This window comes from Zosterops lateralis (genome assembly GCF_965231275.1).
Source record: "Zosterops lateralis genome assembly, chromosome: 9".
Taxonomy (NCBI): Eukaryota; Metazoa; Chordata; class Aves; order Passeriformes; family Zosteropidae; genus Zosterops; species Zosterops lateralis.
In genome coordinates, this window is record NC_139769.1 from 24,826,459 (window position 1) to 24,847,357 (window position 20,899).

The 20,899-nt window shown below is 44.4% G+C and overlaps 1 protein-coding gene across 1 annotated transcript in view; it reads left to right on the forward strand.

Moving 5' to 3' along the window:
* HMCN1 (hemicentin 1) overlaps positions 1–13,715 on the forward strand; it is a gene marked incomplete at its 5' end in the record, with an annotated part of 164,720 nt that extends 151,005 nt beyond the window's left edge. Inside the window, 11 exons of the mRNA XM_083867070.1 lie at positions 279–516; positions 1,635–1,697; positions 2,738–2,857; positions 3,059–3,193; positions 3,601–3,714; positions 4,009–4,134; positions 4,722–4,850; positions 8,608–8,958; positions 10,739–10,858; positions 11,212–11,338; positions 12,400–13,715. Coding sequence (XP_083723196.1) covers positions 279–516; positions 1,635–1,697; positions 2,738–2,857; positions 3,059–3,193; positions 3,601–3,714; positions 4,009–4,134; positions 4,722–4,850; positions 8,608–8,958; positions 10,739–10,858; positions 11,212–11,338; positions 12,400–12,766 — 1,890 coding nt within the window. The 3' untranslated portion in view covers positions 12,767–13,715. The remainder of the gene's footprint in view (positions 1–278; positions 517–1,634; positions 1,698–2,737; positions 2,858–3,058; positions 3,194–3,600; positions 3,715–4,008; positions 4,135–4,721; positions 4,851–8,607; positions 8,959–10,738; positions 10,859–11,211; positions 11,339–12,399) is intronic.
* Between the last annotated feature and the right edge of the window lie 7,184 nt (positions 13,716–20,899).

The following is a 20,899-nucleotide window of genomic DNA, read 5'->3' on the forward strand; positions in this document are numbered from 1 at the left end:
ATTGTTATTGAGAAGTAAGGTATTTTTTAGAAATCTTTTGCTGTGGCTTCCATCATCAAGATCCTCAATACATCCATCTGTATCTTTTTTAAAGTATTAGACCGGGCAGTGTTAAGATTCAACAGTTACAATATGAGTGAAAAAGACCTCTGTGTGTGCAATACCCTCTGCTCAGCAGTTAAGATAAGCCCCTTTCTCTCAACACACCTGACAACTGTGCAGTGCAGGCCCAGGTGGTGCTGGTGAGGGAGCAGCTGATGGCCAGGGCTGTGTTGCAGGATTACACAGAGGACTACATCCAGACAGGCCCTGGGCAGCTGCACGCACACTCCACGCGCCTCTTCACGGCAGACGGGGTCAGCGTTCCCTACACCTGGAACCACACCATCACCTACGACCCCACCAAGGGCAGGATGCCCTTCCTGGTGCAGACCTTGCGGGCTGCCTCCATCACAACCGAGTACAACCCACTGGAGGAGGCTGTGGCTTTCCAAATCCAGGCTTCCATTGCAAAAGGTATTGTCCTAGGCCTTCCCAGAAATCAAACAATGGGGAAGGAGAATCTTCTCTTCCTAGAATTCATTGAGTCACCTGTAGTCTCAAAAGGAAATTCTGTGAAACTCAGGTAGCTTTAGTGTAGATCCCAGGACCTAAAAGTCTTGTTGAGTTACCCATAAATTAACTATTAGGTAGCTTTGCTAACTGCTGGTTTTTATGAATCTGAGTGACCAAAGGGAATTGGGCATGGATTTGTGTGAGCAGATTTTCCTTTGAGAAGCTCTAATTAATGAGCAAACTGGCCTGTTACTTTTTAAAAGGCTATTTGGGCTTTTTTTTTTTATGTAGTAGGGAAATTACTCTGGTTTGGAAGTAAATGAAACAGATAGATTGTCTGTCTCAGTCTTTCTTTTCAGTAACAACAATCTAAATTAAGTAAAATAAGTTTTTTTTCACTTTTTCCAGACATGGGACTCATGGTACAATTTGAAAACCAAATGCATTCTTTTTTCTAATTTAAAAAGAGATCTGATAAAAGGGACTCTTCAGGTCAAGATATGCCTGTGATTAGATCTGGCTAAGCCTCTACTGAACTTGCATTTATTTCCTCCAATGATTAAGATACTGGCATTGGGGATTTTTTAAATTTAGTTTTTTAAATCTCAGTTTTCAAGCAGCCAAAGCCCTGCGTCCTTTGAGGAGTCTCTCCCTGAGTTTTCCATTGCGTTTTGCAGTACACAGTTGTGTTCTTCTACAGTGACCTCCTCAGATTTGTGACATGGTGATTTGTTTGATTTGGGTCTATTCTCCTCCTTTTTTGTGAAGTAAAACTAAATGATCTTTATTCTTTCACTAAGAAACTTTGCAAGATGCATGAGGCTGGGATAGAACTTGCAGATCACTTTGAGGGGACCCCCACACACCTGTTCAATGCTATTCAAGCCAGCACAAGCCATGCAATACTGACTTTTAGTGCCAAAGTAGAAAAAACACTAAAGGCTGGATTTAAAAGTTTTTGTTTTGGTGTTGAAATGTAATAAATATTGTAAAATTGATGGGCTGCAATTCTTACTAATAAAGTAATGAAATGGCCGTATTTTTATTCACAAGTGACACGTGCTTCCTTTATCATACAGGGGATCGCAGCAACCAGTGCCCTGTGGGGTTTGTTTTGGACTTGTCTGGGCCCTATTGCTCAGGTAATGACTGACACGGGTGGGTGTAACCATGGAGCCCTGGAGTGCTTCGGGTGGGAAGGGACCTTGAAGATCCCCTATTTCCACCCCTGCCATGGGCAGGAACACCTTCCACTAGCACAGGGTGCTCCAAGTCCTGTCCAACCTGGCACTTCCAGGGATCCAGAGGCAGCCACATCTTCTCTGGGCACCCTGTGCCAGGGCCTCCCCACCCTCACAGGGAACAATTCCTTCCCAATATCCCATCTAGCCCTGTCCTCTGGCAGTGGGAAGCCATTCCCTGTGTCCTGTCCCTCCAGGCCTTTGTCCCAAGTCCCTCTCCAGCTCTCCTGGAGCCCCTTTAGGCCCTGGAAGGGGCTTTAAAGTTTCCGTGAACACCCCTAGCTCTCCCAGGCTGGCTTCAGCCTTGGTACATCTCCATGGCGTCCTCTGGACCTGCTCTGAGAGGTCCATGTCCACCTTGTGCTGAGGGCTCCAGAGTTGGACACATTATTAAACCACCAGAACACACATTCCCTTTATTTAGTGTTCAGAGTATGCACTTCAAAAAGTGTGAGTTGTCCCTGCTAAAAGGGTGAGGATCCAAGGGCAGTTGAGGATATTGCTTCTGAGCTCTCCTACAATGTGAGTAGTGCCCAGACAGCTTTTAAATCAATACCTCAGGTACACCTGGAGGACACTGAGCCTCAGGCTCTGCTGAGCCTGCAGAGCAATGAAGGAAGGACTTAAGTGACTCGTGTGGAGGAAAGGATGAGTTGTTGGCACCTCAGACAAGAGCCCATGTGCTCCTTCGTGGGTGATGGAGGTGGAGGGAAGCACATGAGTGCTCTGGCTGTCTCCCCATAGTCAGGGTGGATTTAAGGAGAAATCATCTGAGATGGTTTTGTGGACTTCATTACCTCTTGAAAGGTTGCAAATGAAGAGAATTGCTGGATCTGGTTTTGCCCTGTGGGCTTTGCTAGTTGCACCCCTCTGAGGAAGGATCAGATTGGAGTAGTTTCTTGGGAAGTCTCACTGGTTTTTCAAACATTTTCTTGTTCTAGATGAAGATGAATGTGCTGTGGGAAATCCTTGTTCCCACACCTGTCACAATGCTGTGGGATCTTACTACTGCTCCTGTCCCAAAGGCCTCACCATCTCTGCTGATGGCAGAACGTGTCAGGGTAAGAAAGGTGCTGCTGGGGGCACCTTGGATACAAATGCCCCTTAGATCATTCAAGGCCTTAAAATGCCTTAAGAGGCATTTAAATTGTGAAGGAGAGGTTTTATTTGGGCCATGAGAACACAGTTTATTGGTGGTACCCTATTTCATAGCTGGCTGTATTTGCAGTCACACGTTTCTAGCTGCTCGTTTCCCCTTGCAGACATCGACGAGTGTGCGCTGGGGGGACACAGCTGCCACCCTGGGCAGGACTGCGAGAACCTGTCCGGCTCCTTCCGCTGCCTGCTCCGCTGTGGGAGCGGCTTCCGCAGGACGCCCGACGGCTTCAGCTGCCAAGGTATGCCCGGCTGGCCTCGGGGCATCAGCTCTCCTGCCACCGAACATGCTGCTCTCCTGCCACTGAACATGCTGCTCTCCTCATTCCACTGAAACTCACTTTAGAGACGTGTTGCTGAGTACCCGTCTATAAATTTTTATTCTTAAGCTTGTGGATTTTTGGAGGTTTGGTTTTTCTATAGGTTTGTTTTGTTTCTTAATCTTTAGCTTCTTCTGTTTTTAGAAATAGATTTAAAATCCTATCGGGGAAGAACTTAGCATTCTTGGGTTTGTGTCCCGTTTGCATTTTCTTATACAAGGATGGGAGAGCAGCAGACACTCCTGAGCAGAACTCAGCCAAACCCTGCTCAGGTAATGCCCACGGGGCAACTCCCAGCCCTGCTGTCAAGGATTTGTGTTGTTCCACAGACATTAACGAGTGTCAAGAGTCCAACTCCTGCCATCAGCGTTGCTTCAATACCATAGGAAGTTTCCACTGTGGCTGTGACCCGGGATTCCAGCTGAAGGGCAGAAAATGCGTGGGTAGGGATGAGGTTCTGAATGTCCATTCCCTCTTTTCAACAGACAGAGTTCAACATTTACTTGTTGCTCTATTTTCTTATGAAAGAACATGCTATGGATGACACACTTGATGTGCATTTTGGAATCTGTCAAGCAGTATTGAAAGCCAGAGGAAGCAAGAATTGGGCTGACTGATCCATGTGCATGAAATGATTCAATGTGTGGACACAGGGTAATTTCAAAATGTAATTGAGACCAATCCTGCTTTTTTTTTGTTTTGTTTTGTTTTGTTTTGTTTTGTTTTGTTTGAATAAGATATCAATGAGTGCAGGCAGAACGTGTGCAGGCCTGATCAGCTCTGCAGGAACACCCGTGGTGGCTATAAGTGCATTGATCTGTGTCCCAGTGGAATGACCAAAGCAGAGAATGGGACTTGCATTGGTGAGTAGAAGCATTAATGCACTATGTGGTTATGGGAAACACAGGGACAATGATGATGTTTATTTTTTTAGAATAATCCTGAAGATTGTCCATCTCCAGTTATTAATATTTGCCCATACTAAAGCACCAACTTGTTTTTGCTTATGGAACATCTGTATTTAATTTTATTGTAGTTAGCATTAAAAAGCAGATGTATTCTTGCCATCTCTAGTTTTCCACTGTTCTTAAGCAAGAACAGTAAGATTTCCTATGATGTCTTTTCTGTGTTGGCACCTTGATTTCTCTCAGTTATTCATTGACTGAAATGTTGTGCTCTGTGTGTGTGTGACTTCTTAAGAGTTCGGCTCAGGAGCTCTCGATCAACATCACAGGTCCCAGCTGCTTATCAGGGCTTTTGTTCCAGTGGAATCATGATAATTTGGGCTGGAAGGGACCTTAAAAATCACCTATATCTACCCCTCATCATCTGCTACCCCAGGCTGCTCCAAGCCCCACCCAGCCTGTCCTTGCAGGGACGGGGCAGCCGCAGCGCCCTCCCCGCGCAGGGATGTTGCGGAGCTGTGACTGTCCCTTGCTGTGTGCCGCAGATGTTGACGAGTGCCGCTCGGGGTCGCACCAGTGCCGCTACAACCAGCTGTGTGAGAACACCCTTGGCAGCCACCGCTGCGTGTGCCCGCGGGGCTTCCGCGCCCAGGGCCCCGCCCGGCCCTGCCTGGGTAAGCTGACACTCCTCCGCTCACGCCCTGCTCTGCTCCTGCCTGCCCTCCTGCTGCGCCAGCACTGCTGTCCCTGTGGAGGACCGTGCTGTAGGGACAAGTCTGCTCTGCGTTTCTAAATTGCCCATCTAAAACAAAGTGTTCCATTCTGAACAAACAGTCGGAGCTAAATGGTTCCAAACAGAGAGTGGCTTGGGGCTGTACTTTGCAAAGAGAGTGTAAGAGGTCTCAGAGCACTGGTGGATGGATGTGGTGAGTGACCACTCCACAGGAGGCTTCAGTTATAGAATCAGGTGGGGTTTGTTGATGTGCCTTGCTGTGCCCTGGCCTGCCCTGGCTCACCCCTGAGGGCAATCCCCCAGGGAGTCATGAGGGTTCCCCTAGGGAGCACACCCCAAGGAGCTGCAAGAGACCCAGAACTGAGTTTGGCTCCTCGGTATCCCAAATACACCTGTCCCCCCATCAGGACTGCCAGGGGTGTTCCCCAGCAGGCAGAGCACAGGAACCTGATCGAATTTCTCCCTCAGTGCTCCCCTCCTGGCATGGGTGGCTCCCAGCAGGGAAGGAATAGGATCCCTGGCACCCACAGGAATGCCAGCCATGCAGTCACTCCCTGTGCCAGCTTGGCATAAAGCCACGCAGGGTTTTCTCCCATCTCAGGAGGCTCCTGAGCTCTGACATGGGGAGCAAGAGAGTTTAATGTGTGGGGCCAGGGCAAGTGGATAAGCACTTCCCCTGGCATTTAAGAGACTTCAGGAAGGCAGTAGGATCATTTAGAATCACCTTTACTGCATTTATGTCATATATTTAAAATGTAAGAGCTGACCTCCCCGATAATGAGGATTTTGAATGTGGGTATGTGACACCAGGTGAGGTTGGTTTTGGTTGCTGTTATGTATCATGTCAGAAAAGTACTCCTCCCTGATGATTTCTGCAAGATTAGCTTTCCTAAGTGATAATTAGTTTTTTTCTTATTTTTTTTTAACAATCTAAGATTTTGGACTGTCAAAAGTCAGGATGTTTGGGGTTTTTTTTAAGATATTAAATTGCACTAAGAACTGCTTGGCTGTACACCAAGATATTACTTCTGCCATCTGCCTCTGTACTGAAATAAAACCAATCCCAGATTCTTAACTTATCTTTAAGCTCTTTAAACTTCTAACAGGAAAAGGCCAGGTGGAGTTTAAGACTGTAAGTTTTCACAAAACACCAGCAGCCTTAAAGCTGCTTTCTGACCAAGGGCCACTGAAAGCTCCCTCCTAAAGGATTTTCATCCTTTGAATTTTACGTCCCTAGAATTAAAATATACATTCATCCAGAGTATTAGTTTTGTTAATAAAATCCAGTTTTTATTGTCATTGTTTACAGTGAGCACAGGAAGGAGGTTTTGTTTTACCTTGGGCAAAGCCTTTTGTGCCACAATTCCCTTTTTTTGTTTGTTGGACAGGGATAAAATGCTCCTTTGTGACCCCCACAGAGCTCTGTCTGCCCATTTACCTGAATTACAGCACTTCTGGGAGCTGTGTTTTCTCTCCTTTCCACACAGGTGGAAGGGCTTTGCTAAAAGCTGCTGTAATGCAGATTACACATGTAAGGCTATCTAGAGTATAAAATCAGCTACTGTTTGTCAAATTAGAGAAAGCCTGAAAATGTAGCTATTTCAATTTCAAAGTAATTTTACCTTGTTCTTGTAAATATTAGGGTTCCCCATGCCTCAGTAGCCTCTTCTCACAGGGGCAGCCCTGGAACCAATGCTGGTGACTCCTGCAGTCAGTTCTGCTTGTATTGCACAGACTTCTCTTGCAAAAGAAATTGCTCAAATTTTCATATGTTGTCTTCCATAATTTCTATGATAATCTTCTATTGCTTATCCACAGTTTGTTCCAAGGACATAAAGGCTGTCATAAAGATATCAGTGTTAATTTATTTTAGGCAGGTACAGAATGTAAGAGTCAGCACTTGAGTGTTAAAGAAATAATGAATTTGTTTTCTTTTACATGTATATAAATAATAGATTTTTCATCTTAAGCACACACTGAGATTAATACACTTAAAATTCAGATTAGCTGTTGTCAAACTGAAATTCTCATTTCTAACACCTGAAAATTCTACCCTAAGGATAATTCCACAAATATGTGAAGTTTCAGTTGTGTGTTTGCCAAATTACAGCTGGAAAATATCATAATCCGCAATTACTACTTCTGGATTTCCAACTCTTAAAACATTTAATTATTAATATCCCTCTAAATTGATTAAAATCTTAAATGTATCAAATATTAACCATGTCATAAAAATGCAACCTAATGTTCTACTATATTTTTGCCGGAATTGATTTTTAAATACTATTCTCATGAATTTGTGGCTTGGGGAGTTACAAGCTGTGCTCAAAAGCCTCTGTTCATAGGGAATCCAAATGAAACTATAACAACAATGGCTTAATGGCATTTTTACAAAAGCAATTGAAAGAATTCAACTATTATTAAGTTGCCATTAAGATCATCTTTAATTTCTAGTAGGAGAATGCTTATAATATATGTCAATTATAAATTTGTTGTGATGTATCTTAAAAGCAGGTTTTTTATTTCTGGTCGTTGCAGAGTTGTTTGGAATTAAGAGACTTTTACTTTTTTCTGGTGAAGAAATACAAAGTTTGAAAAGAAATACAGTATGTGTCAAATTTCCAGCTGAGCCTGAAGTAACTTGATAAAAACTACAGAAAATTTCTTTCTGGTAGTGTCAGAGAGTCTGTGGGGGAAGGTCCTGCAGTCCCAAGAGCACTCATAGTTACTTGGAGGGAAGGAGACACTCAGCATGTTGTACCCTCAAGGCCTTTACCATACTTTGTATGCTCAGCACTCAGTTTTGATTTAAGGATAGATATTTACTGCTGAAGTGGCTCAAATAACATTGGGCTGCAATTTAAACAACTAAAAAGAAGATATTGCTTAGAAATGGAAAAACAATTCTACTTTTTAATTGTATAAAAGTTACTAATATGTACTCTTGAGTCTCCAACCTGTCACAGCTGGAATGACCAAGAACAGCATCAGAAGTCAGAACATACCCGACCTCTTGCCCTTGCAGCCTTGAAACGTGCTTTTGAGCCCAGTGCCCCATCCCTGAAGTGCCCAAGGCCAGGCTGAGCAGGGCTTGAAGCAGCCTGGGCTAGTGGAAGGTGTCCCTGCCTGTGGCAGAGGGTGGCATTGCCTGAGCTGTAAGATCCCTCCAACCCAAAGCATTCCATGGTTCTATGATTCCCCCAACACGAGGCACAATAACCACATCAGAGCTTGTTGTGCTTCCCTTAGTGTGAGGTGTAAGGAATTTCTAGCACTGTACTTCTCTGCAATGCTCTGTGTTTAACATAATCTTTTAAAGAAGGGCTCAGCAGCTTCTTCCACTCATCTCTAGAGCACTTAAGGAAATAAATCCCAGTTAGTAAGAGAGTATTGAGCAGCTGAGGTTGAAATGAGGCTTCAGCAGGGCTCCTGTCCTGGTGAGCCACAGTCACATCAGCCTGTGGGAGAATTAAGGTCTCTTAACTCTTAACAGTGCAGGACTGTGGATCCTGCCTGCTTGGCCTGTTGTTCTTCATGTTTTAGTGCCCCCAAACCTCTTTTGCTTTTATGTCTTCAGCTTGTTCCTGAGACTGAGATAAGTACCTGTGTGTATATATATGTATAGTTATGTGTTGTTGTTTGTTTGTTTTCTCTCCTTTCCACATGGTTTGGGGCTCTGGATCATGTCACATGAGCAGACATTAATGAATGTGAACAAGTGCCTAAACCCTGTGCACTTCACTGCACCAACACCCCTGGCAGCTTCAAGTGTTTCTGTCTACCTGGGCAGCAGTTACTGGGTGATGGGAAATCTTGCGCCGGATTGGAGAGGGTGCCAAATTCGGGTGCCTATTACAGTAGCTATAACTATGCTCAGTTCTCCCCTGGGAGAGACAACCAGCAACTGCAGCACTATTACAGGCACTCCTCAAATCTCTACAGCTCCTTCTCAGAGTATAGGAACAGCAGAATACCTTTCTCCAGGACTAGAAGGAACCTTAGAGAAACTTGTCCTGAAGGCTATGAGGCAAGAAATGCCAGATGTGTAGGTAAATGTCAGTCCTATCTATGCAACTCTGTTTTGGGCCTTATTCTTAGGTTACTGTGTGATATATACCCGGGGCTGAGGGTTTGTGATGCTGGGGTTGTGTTTTCTATTACCCTGGTCAATATTCAGAGGGTTCTGCATGTTCTGGTCTCTGCTATCTTGGCTCACATTGTAGCAAAAATGTTCTCAACCTCCTTTTAACCTCTTATTTTAATTGTACTGCTAATTACCTGTTTGGAAAGTATTTCCCTCTGTTATTCTTTCTCCTGATCATGGTGCTCACCTTGGTGAATCTTCTCACCCTCCAAAAAACCACCAGTAGTCCTAGTCTAGTCACAGTGCTTCTGGCAGACTCCCATTGGCAGCAGTAATCTTGTTAGAAAGGTTTGGAATAAACATTTTAGAGATGATCACACTGGGGCCAGTGCCAGCACTGCCATAGGACCATCAGTCACTGTCACACGGGCAACAGGCACAGAAGCTTTTTAATTATTATTATTTTATGTAACAAAAGGGGTTGCAGTGTAATTCAGTGAGCATGGAGAAGACACCAAAACTTGTATTTAAGCTACAGAGAGGTTTCAGTAGTCATATCCATGTGGATTGTTACGGTATAAGAGTTTAATTGAGAGACCCAGGAATACAACTCTGAGGGAAGGAAGGGTTTGTTTCAAATTTGGATCTTCATCCCAGGTTCCAGGTGGAATTAGTTAATATGCCATGAATATTAATAATATTAACATTCCATGAAACTTTCATTTCATTGAATAAATATCTAAATTTTAAAATTATTGTTTAATATGAAAAATACCACTAAATGATGCTTTTGTTAAAGAAAACTCTTTCAATAGGCAACCATCAGGATTTGCTAACAGCACAGAGGTCTGTAGTCACATCTGTTTCTCTTCTGTGTGCATTTTGATCTAATGCAACCCCTGTCAGTCAGACAGAGGGGAAGCAAAGACCTTCCTTCCACTGTTTTAACCATACAAGTCTGAACTCCTGCATGAGATTACTTTATTGCTGTCCTGAACTAGGCAGATGTTTCAAAAGCCATTATAATTATAAATTATCTGTGTCTAAATCATGCTAACGTGCCTTGAAAACTTTATTACATAATGTGGTCTGGTACTGGTACTTCTGTATTTGAGAGGGAGATTGCAGTAAAAAAAAAAAAAAAAAAAAAAAAAGGAAGAAAGAAAAGAACATTTAGTGACTGTCTTCGCAGCTACTGAGCATAATTCATCCCTCTGGCATGGGCAAGGTCAGTTTAAAAGGGAAATAACTTTGCCAGAGGAGGGAGTGACTGTAAGGAAGACTCCCCCTTACAAGCCTGACAAGGATTCCTCTGGTGAGATAATGAAAGTGGGTGTTCCCTAAGCATGTTGCTTAACACTTGACTGATTATCAGGCAGCTCAGATTGCTTTGGGGGCAGGACTCTGTTTGAATGGCCCTGGCAGTGGACGCAGGTGGCACATCCCCCTTTGTCCCAGAGCTCTGTCTCAGGACTGGTCTCCTCAGCTGGGGTCTGTCACAAGCTGCTCTTCCCCGAGGGGAAGACCCCCTCAAAGCTGAATTTAGTGCCTGCAGAGCTACAAGGAATGGCACAGGTAAGGGGAAAGGACACTCTAGTCTGAGATGTTCAACCCCAAAAGAAAAAAAAGATCCAGACAACTCCCCCCAGCTCTGTCCGTACACTTGCTGTATACAAATAGGGGAAAAGTACCTGTATTTGTGGCGGGCTCAGGGAATGCTGAGGTGTTGGTGCTTCTCTCCACAGACATCGATGAGTGTGAGAGCAGAGATACGTGTCAGCACGAGTGCAGGAACAGCCTGGGCAGCTTCCAGTGTGTGTGTCCTGCAGGATATCGCCTCATGCCCAACGGCAAAACCTGCCAAGGTACGGAGAGCCATCCTGCAGTGCTCAGGGCTGCACAGAAACCACACACAGACCAGCCCCAGCACATGGCTGAGCCACCTCTCTGAACTGGCTGTGTGAGAGTCAGCATTTGAAATTTCAAGTTTCAGAAGTTTTTGTATTCCACACTTCATTGTTTCATAAAACATCACCAGACTAGACAATTGCAACTTCTAATTCTCTGCAGTTCCCTGTGACCTCACATTACACATTGAGCTCCAAGCTCTAGAGTCAAAAGAGGCACATTCTGGGCTCTGCTCAGCCTTTACCCACTTTGGTTTTCACCCTGTAATTCTTCTACCAGCAGTTGATCCCTTGCATGTTTTTCCATCCAGATATTGATGAGTGTCTTGAAGAGAATATAAATTGTGGATCAAATCAGATGTGTTTCAACATGAGAGGAAGCTACCAGTGCATAGACACTCCTTGTCCACCCAACTACCAGCGAGAGCCACATTCTGGGTATGTTTTATTCTCAGCCCCTTCTCACCTGCTCCAAGCTCAGCTCCTTAACCCGTGCTTGTTAAAGAAGAAAATTTAAGTTTGCCTGACACCAGCAGAGCTCACAGTAGCTAAAGGTAAGGCATTGACACTGGAAATCACAGTCAGAGAGTCCTGGGGTGGTCTGGGCTGGAAGGAACCTTAACAGAAGTTACCAGTCCCATCCCCTGCCACGGGCAGGACCATCTTCCACTGTCCCAGGGTGTTCCAAGTTCTGTTCAGCCTGGCCTTGGACCACTTCTAGGGATGAAGGCAGCCACAATTTTTCTGGGCAACCTGTGCCACTGCCTCTACTGCTGGGGAAGAATTCCTTCCTTCCTAACATCTAATCTGGATCTCTCTAATGGCCTGACTTGCCATGAGCTTCAAAGCATCAGATACACTCTTAGTGTCATGAAAGCAATGCTAAGTTCCCATTAAGCTTTGTTATTTCCCTTTTCTGGGGAAAAAAAAAAAACAACAACATATTGATTTATTCAAATCTCTCAACATCCTCAAAGAAAAATAGCTTGTTTCGTAGTCAGAAACCATCTTTTGGGATCATATTCAACTGCAATGGTATCTACACTGACATGGAGGTCATGTCCTTTGACCTCCATTAGCACTGGCAAACTGCACTAGCACAGATTTAATGTTTTAACGTTTGATTAATAAAAGTAAATTTTATTCTGCCCTTCATTCCAAATTCTTTATGACCTAACAGACATTTTCCTCAAACACTGCCCAGAACACTTTAAACTAGGTCTTCCCATTCTAATGTTTAAGAGCACAGTTGCTAAAACTTACCCTATGGATGTCAATGACATCAGTAGCCAACGTCTTTTTGAAATGATCCTGCTGAGGCAAAAAAAGGGACACTAAACTGGGCTGCAGCTCTAAAGGACCAATGGATGAAGAGCACTTCTAGAGAAGGGGATGAATGAGCAATTCTAGAGAAGTTTTAATCTGCAACAGGATGAACAAGGGAAGAATTTCTCCCTTTAGCCCTTCTCCCTGGGCTCAAGGCTTCTGCTTCTTCCTAGGTTCTGTCTCAAAAGCTGCGCGGCCAACGACCTGGAGTGTGACCTGAGCACCTACGCCCTGGAGTACAAGCTGCTGTCGCTGCCCTTCGGCATCGCGGCGGGGCAGGACCTGATCCGGCTGGTGGCCTACACCCACGACCAGGTGGTGCACCCCAGGACCACGTTCCTGATGGCGGAGGAGGACCCGTCGGTGCCGTTCGCCCTGCGGGATGAGAACTGGAAGGGGGTGGTGTTCACCACGCGGGCGCTGCGGGAGCCGCGGACGTACCGCATGGGCGTGCGGGCCCTGTCCTACGGCGCCGACGGCAGCGTCGAGTACCGCACCACCTTCATCGTCTACATCGCCGTCTCCGCCTTCCCCTACTGAGCCCCGGGGCAGGGGGTGCTGCTGCTCCAGCCTGACTCTGCTGCCTGCCCCCACAGGGAACCACCGCACTGCAAAGGGTGCTATGCTCTCTTCTCCTCCCCTGCTTCCCGGAGGCTGCCTCTGCAGTTTCGCTGTTCCAATTCAAGAGGAAGATCCGTGGCTTTGAGGACCTGTTACCACTTGCTTTATTTATTACACTGGAATAGTCATTTTCCACGGTATGTTCTGAAAACCAGCAGAGAGAAATCCATGTAGTCAAAGCAGAAAGCAAGGAGCAGCCTCCACAGAAAGTAACTGAAGAAAATAAACCCACAATTTCAAGTGGTCTATGTATTTTAAAGGTTGCTAAGTGTTTTAAATTTTATATCTGTTAGATTTTTTCCTTATCAATTACCCAATAGAATTAGGGCTGTGCTATACTATGTTGTGTGCTTGAACCCACCAAATGCCACCATGCCCAAGGGTTGCAAATGCTGAAACAAATGACATTAAATCTTGTTCACAGCTAACAAATCTACAGGAGAATTTGGAACTGGTACCTTTGGTTTCCACGCAAGTGGAGAGATGTTGCTACTTTTTGGAAGAAAAAAACAAAATGGCTTCTTCTACTTTACAGAGCAGGTATTTTATAACTTGTTTTTACTCTGCCATTCTGGTATAGGCATTTATTTAACCCAAACCCATATCCACTGCCATACTCCCAGCTCAGTAAGTGGCCTGGGGTTTTACGCACATGGAATATTTTTCTCCAAAGGTGATGTAAGTTTGGTTCAATAATGTCAATACACTGTACACAAGTAATTTTGCCAAGATGTATTCTATTTTTATGGATGTGTATATATGTGGTTTTTCCTATGTGTATTTTCTATGCAGTATCTCAAGAGTGTTTTACAGTTATGTTTGCATAAAAGGACAATGTCAGTACAATGAAAATAATCAAAATAAAGGTTCCCATCACCTTTGTGACTGCTGGGAGTTTTATCTTTGAAAAAAATCTTTTCCATTTCTAAAGCTCTCACCCTTAGTGCCAGGGGACAATGCAGAAGGTACCATGCCCAGCAAACCAGGGAGCACCTCCAGCTCTTTTCCCTCTTCCTGGCACTCTGGGGTAATAAGAGATTATCACCAGCTTTAAAGTAGATTTTTAGCCACAGGGACAAATTGTCTTCCAGTAGAATTTTGTCTCTGTTCTTGTATATTATTAACTTCAGACATCCCCACTTGTTGTCCTCTTGTTTTTTCTTCCCTTTCCAGTGCACCAAGTGTAAAACAAGGATGACTTAAAATTGCTGTGCACTTTATACAAATTTATCTGAGTTACAGACTTCAAACTGAACAGGTTTGCTTCTCAGAAACCTAACTTGAAAAATAAAAGCAGCTCAAAGAAGACAAATCCCCTGAAAAAGACATGAGGGAAGGAAAAATGGGAGTAAGTTATAATAGGTACAGGTGGTGTAGACCTCAGTGTCTTTTAGGATGAGAATTAGACTGAAAGTGATGTCCTTAACGGAATCTAATTCCACTCCCACAACACAAAAATTTCCACTGTGACATATTTTGTGAGAAGGGAAAAAAAAAAAAAACAACAACAACAAAAAAAACCCTCAACAGAGTTGACAGCCTTTAAAGGCCAATCTAACCCTAAAAGAATTTACAGTCACCAGATGGAAGCCACTTAATCACAGCCATGGCTCCAAATTTGCCTTCTCATCCAGGCTTTCCAGGAGCCAGCTCAAGGAGGAGCTGCTTGTCCATTGGAAGGTGTTCCTTACCCGGAGGTGATGCCAGGACTGAGGGACCACTGAGATGTGGGTCACTGTGGGTGTGGTGGTTTTCACTTATGGACTGAGAAGGGAAGTGCTGAGTGAAGGGGAACTTGTGCCATGGCCTTCTTTCCTTTGGGTGTCTTGAGCTGTGTTACAGATTTCATTTCTGTGCTATTTAAAAGGTTGGAAGTGTATTAAATTAGATCTCATTAGTTTTCCTGGTCTAATTTGAGAGGCAAGGAGCAGATTAGTGTACATGTTTATGTGCCCACATGAACTTGGATGTTTGCTAAAGATTAAAAATCCTGCTTTCATAAATGCAAATTTTAAATAAAACAATTATTCTGCTGTGTTTATTACCACTTTGGATAAGGCTGCTCAAACCTTAGATGCAATTTCCAGTGTTTCAGGGTTGTATAGTCACTTTTTTCAAGCCCCTCTATTAGTCTGCAGCGATATTTACGGTGTTAAAGGTTCACTACCATCCCATAAAAGGCTGATATGGTCACCATACCATTTGTCACAAAACAATTTCAAATGCCCTCCTATCACAAACAACTAACTCTAATAACAGCATCCTAAGAGCAATATGTGAGAATGTTACGTTCTTATTAAAAGACACCACACCACCAGAAAAATAATACTTAAAAAATAAAAGGACATCTTAGGGAGAGCAATTAATGAACAGATAGCAGTGGAGCATTAACTATCCCGGGCTTGTGCTTACCTTCCTTCTGCACAACCGTACTGTTCCCAGTGCTTATTGGATTTTCTGGAGCAGCATTTTCTCCTGACCCATTTGTCCCTGAAGCCACAGGCTCCTGCCTCTGTTCCTGGCCCTCACCTCTGTGCAAGCAGAGCAACATTTCCTTAACTACACCACCAGAACCAAACACACCCCGTGGAATGTTGTGACAGGTAGAAGCATTATAAAATAAAGACCTCATAAAATCAGGCCTGCTCTATTAAATTAATAGCAAGCCTGTCATCTCTTCTAACTGTAGTTAAGCAATTTGCAGGTTCCCATGTGAAAACCATCTTGGTGTGAACGTTTGTTAATACAACCACCTGTTCTTGATTGAAAACTAAGTGCATCTGTGTAAACAATGAGATCTGTCCCATGAGAACCCATAAAGGAAAAATGTAAACAACCTGAATCTTGGCACATACACACAAATCACCTTCTGATCATAAAATGAAATGGTAAGAAAACTACCAGCCAACAGGTGTCACACACAAGGTCTGTGAAAACTGTATAAAATAAGTGATGTGAATAAAGAATTGGCTTTTCCCACATGAAGAAAATGCAGTCTCAGCTAACTTAAAATAGGGGAAGATGGCAAAAGAAGATTTATCTCCCATAGCGAGGAATTTTTTATGTAGAGGTGTTTTCAGGGTGGCATCCCAGCTACTGGGCACAGGTCTCCTGAGGCTCACCTGTGGGCACACCTTGGATCCCAGCCACCTGCTTCTGCAGCAGTGCCCAGAGCACTCAGCCCATGCCTGTATTCCAGGAAAACATCTGCTAAACCCCAGCCTTTGCCAGAGCACCACCTCCCAGAAACAATCCTTCCTTGGTAAAGCTAACGGAAACTACATGTTAAATACAGCCCTTTGCAAAACCCCATGTGATTCCTTCCAAATCTAAGGTTTAGGAGAGGAGTAAGGCAGGAAAAGGAGTTCAGGGATGAAACCAGGCCCAACTGGGGCCAGAAAGGATGGGAAATTCACAGCCAGCACCTGTTAAAGGTGACTGATGCCTTAATGCCAGCCCCACCACAGCATCAGGTTCCTGTATCTCACACCCACCATCCAAGGCCATTGTTGAGGAACCAGAGGCAGGTAAAGAATGCCCCTCACCCCTTCTGTAGGGATCCAGCTTGCCAGCCCCTGGAGAGAGGAAAAGCACTGAGGTTTTGTTTTCCTTCACATACTGGCTGAAGTAAAAAGCTACTGCATGGGTACAGTAATGGATGCACAGCCCTGTGGGCTAAAGGGAAAACACATCATCAGGTGAGATGGATGCTCAGCAAAGACAGGAGGAGCAGTGCCTGACTGGGAGATGTCCAGTCCCAAGTCAGAAGCAGACAGTGGGTGCGAAACTGAGCCGGATGCTGAGTAATGCAGCCGTCACTGCCCACTCGGCGGGGCACTTACAGGCAGGACGCTGCTCCCGGGGTCCAGGGGGGACTTCTGGTGCCTTTTGGCTTCAGGGGCGTTTCTAGTTCTGGCAGCTCAAGTCCCAGGCTGCTGCCAATAAAAACTTGGCACAGTGAACAGTTGAAATCCATGGATTATTTTACAAGGCTGGAATCCCGGCGCCCGCCCCGCCGTCGCACATGGGATGGAGCAGGACACAGCACTGGCTGTGGGATCCCCCCAGCTGGGGTGCAGAGGAGGCTCCTGGCACATTCCCAGTTACCTCTGTCAGGAGATGGGATGTACAAATGCACGGATAGCGAGGGCTGCTGGGCAGTGCTGTGCTTTGTTCCTGTGGAGAATCCTGCGGGCAGATAAGGCTCCTGCAGCCTCGTGAGCTTTGGCCTCTACTCCAGCTGAGAGCTTTGATTCATCCCAAAAACAAATGGATCTCATTCCCATCACTCAGCACCACAATGAACCCTAAAGCACCTTCTCCACCAACTTCCATTAATGCTGCTGGAGAGTCTGAATGGCTTAAGTACAGCTCTTTCTTGAGGGGAAATCAGAGACATGTTCAGCTCTTGCACATGCAGAAGTTCCCCATTCATGTAGAGCTGCTGCTCCACAGAGACTACAAGAACTCTTAGTGAATTACTTCATTTGCCCCTTGTAACCCTGGGCAGACTGAGAGGCACAGGCCTCTGAGTGTGAGCTGGGATAGCAAGGGAACCCCAGAGTGCCAGCTGATGGCCAGAGCTAAATGTGGCCTTAGGCATCACACCTCCAGCAGCACTGCACTAATCATGTCGACATCCAAGCAGTGCCTCCAGCCAGGCCCTCTCAACAAGGTTAAATGTGATCCCTAGCTGCCTACAGATTTTTATAAACACATTTGCATGTCTGGACACACAACACAACTCCAATCACTTCTCAGATCATTGGGTTCAATGTTCACATCTTAAGTGCCAGATTATTCTGCTTTGGTAAGTTTAGGGTTAGAAAGGGAAGCAAAGGAGATTTGCTTACTGATAAAGGCATATGGATAAAAAGGTGCTCCTCAGTGCTAAAATAGATTCAAATTATAATTTATGAATAGCTAAATAATGGGGCCATCACAAACATCACCAAGCCAAGGGGCTGTTCAGAGTGCAGAGCAAAGGTTAAGAACTGCTCTGAAGTAATACTGTGCAAGGAGAAGAGAATCTGTTATTTTTCACTGTATGTAAGCATTGCACATCTGTAGTTCTGGACAGCTTAAGTAGTCTTGCAATGCAGTGAGATGCAGCACTGCCTTCCTTATTAATAAATTCTCATTGCTAAGGGCCAAGACAAGCTCCCCTCCACACCTTTTAACAGCTTCCTGCACAGCAGTCACACAAATTCCTGCCCTCCTGCTTGACCACAAGAAGTGTCTCAAGGACTCCACTCACAGAGAACACCTGAGAGGTATCAAGAGATCTGCACAGCCCATAATTCAAGCAAGGCCAAACTCTTGCTATGTAAAACTGTAGCAGAACCACTGGCAAACACAAAGTTGTATGTAAAAACTTCAAAAAAATAATTTATCTAATCTGGTGTCACCAGCTTCAGAGGCAAAGCCCACCAGCATCCCTGAAGTAAAGAATCCCATCAGTATTCCCACTACCACTGTCCCTGATTACACAGGCACATAAAAACCAGTTCCAAACAGCATCAAGGTTCCTTCACAGGATTTTAGCTGCATTGTCTCTGGAATCTGCTGCTGTAGATGTAAAAAAATGAGGTTTGCAAATCTGGGAGATGAGTTCCCAAATAGCACAAGAACAACTGGAGTGTGCCAGTTCTTCACATAAAGCAGACAAAGGAACAGGAATTCCCCATGTCCAGAGAGGAAAATGCAGAGTTCTCTGGTGCCACTGCATGACTGACTGAAATGGAAGAAGCAAAAATAACATGAGAAAATGACATTAAAACACTGAGGGGACTACAGGAGCCCCAGTGATAAGCAGGGGAGGACAAAGCTTCCTCGCACCAGAACCAGAGAGTTTCTGCTGAGATGTCCTAGCAACTCCCATGCTCGAGAGCTTATGGGAAAGAGATGGGCTGAAAAAATCTGCAACAAAACCATCACTTATTCAATTTTTCTTCTACCTAAAAGAACTAGACTTTAAATAAAAACCTTGTAAATAACTCTGATTGCATCAAATTTATTCATCCTTCCTCATCTGTCTCATCCATCCTCATCTGTCTGGGAGCAGAATTAGCTCACCAGTATTCGCTATTTACCAATCCTTCAGGCCAGCCTGCTTTTCTCAGCTGCTGTGGCCTTGTTGGAAAGGAAATATTGGTGGTTTTCTTAGTGGTTACTCTGCAATGCTCTCAGTGATGCAGAGACTGATAGAGAACTTCAAGTTGGGTGTAACCCTACAAAGCTTGTGCCAAAATATTACCGCTAATGTTTCACAGCTCATGTTTTGAGCATTTTTGGATGCATAAACAATGTTGTCCTTTAATAGATGAGACTCTAAGACAGAAGTGGTTTGTATTCACTGGCCCAAATGCACAGCAAGGTAATATCATAGTGTTTTTACCACATATAGTAGCTTTACTATAGACAAGCGAAGAACCATCAGCAATTACCAAAAAGCCACATCTAATGAAAGCCAGTCACAACCTTGCTAAGAAACTCCAACTGCCTTCAAATTGGGTATCTCAGCCAATGAAAATCTCTCTTAATCATAGAAAAGTTCTCAGCAGATACTACAAGTAATAGCAAAAGCTAGGTTTTACTTAGAGCTGATGTAACCAAAAGGTCCTGATATAGATTTGAAATTGATGAACAGGACAGAAGGGCCCATTGCAGAATGAATTACCACAGCACGTGAAAACGCACCATTAGCAGAGCAGCTAATGGAAACAGGCTGAACTTAGCTGGGAATCAGCTTTTTGGAGAAGTAAAGCTGTTTTTGGACAGTCAGGTTCAGCAGTGAATTTCAGCACCACCAGATTAGCCCCCATCTGTTTACAAAGCCCTGTTGGTTACCTAAATAAATCACACAGCATTGGTTTTGCTCCCACCTTGGGTGCTAGAAAGGAATTAATAGAAAATAATAGTCACCAAATCTCCGGCCTGAAACGGGAATTTAAACCAGTCATGCTAAATTCTGAGACATTTTCATGATTTAGAGCCACAGGAGTAAATTGCCCCTTTCCACAAGTTTTTGCAGTACCTTGACAAAGTCCTTTGACCACCTAAAGCTGAGCTGAGAAAAACACGATGGGTGTTTGTTCCACTTGGCAAACCCCAAACTCTCCCACTTTTCTGTCATCATTTGTGTCGTTTAACAAATGCTTCTGATAATCAGATACACATCCAGACAACATCTTCAAATTAAGTATTTGGTCCCAATTACACGGAACACAAAGTCTGAGCTTTATGTACTGAGCATCAATTTCTCAGCCACACCTCTCAATGACAGCAATAACCTTTCCTCCGACTACAGCAAATCCTTTTCCCCCCCACTCACAGTAACTCTGAGTACTGCTACAAAGACCTTGATCTTAGTCTACAAACACAAGCAGCTATTCCTTTCCTTTCAAGTCCTCCTCAGTCTGTCCTGACTGCCAGGAATCAGCCTCACTGCACTTCCAGCTCTGTTTGCTCTTCCTCTCAAATTGGCCTTTTTTCACTTGGCAGGAGTTTGCTCCTTGTACAGAACAACTTCATTTTGCTCTTTGAACCCTTTCTCCAGAGTACTCCTTTGCTGGGGTGTCATCAGAGATAAATACACCAAAGATAGTGAAATGCGTAACTACAGGAAAGGAGTCCAACACCATTTGCTGTACAAGTTATCTAAAAAATTAGTTTTGGAAGCTATTAAACACCTTCCAGTATAACATCATGTTGGTAAACAGCATTTTTAATCATGATTTCCCTTACCAGACGGTTGCTTATTGAGCTGTTTTTTCCAGTTTTACAAACTCTGTCCAGATAAACTCCATTCCATTAGGGACAAAAGTGTGTGTGCCTGCATTTTAGGACCCTTTTCTCAATGTGCTCCTGGGGGAAGAACGGGGTTTCTCTGGCTCACAATCTTATATATTATCTCACAAGAATGCACTAGTACCACACCAAAACCCACAATGGAGAAGAATTCTCAAACACATGAATACTGCTTCCAAGAAAAGGGAGTTTTAGCTGGCAGGATTGGCTGAAGGAGCCCTTGTTGCTCCACGGGAGGGGACA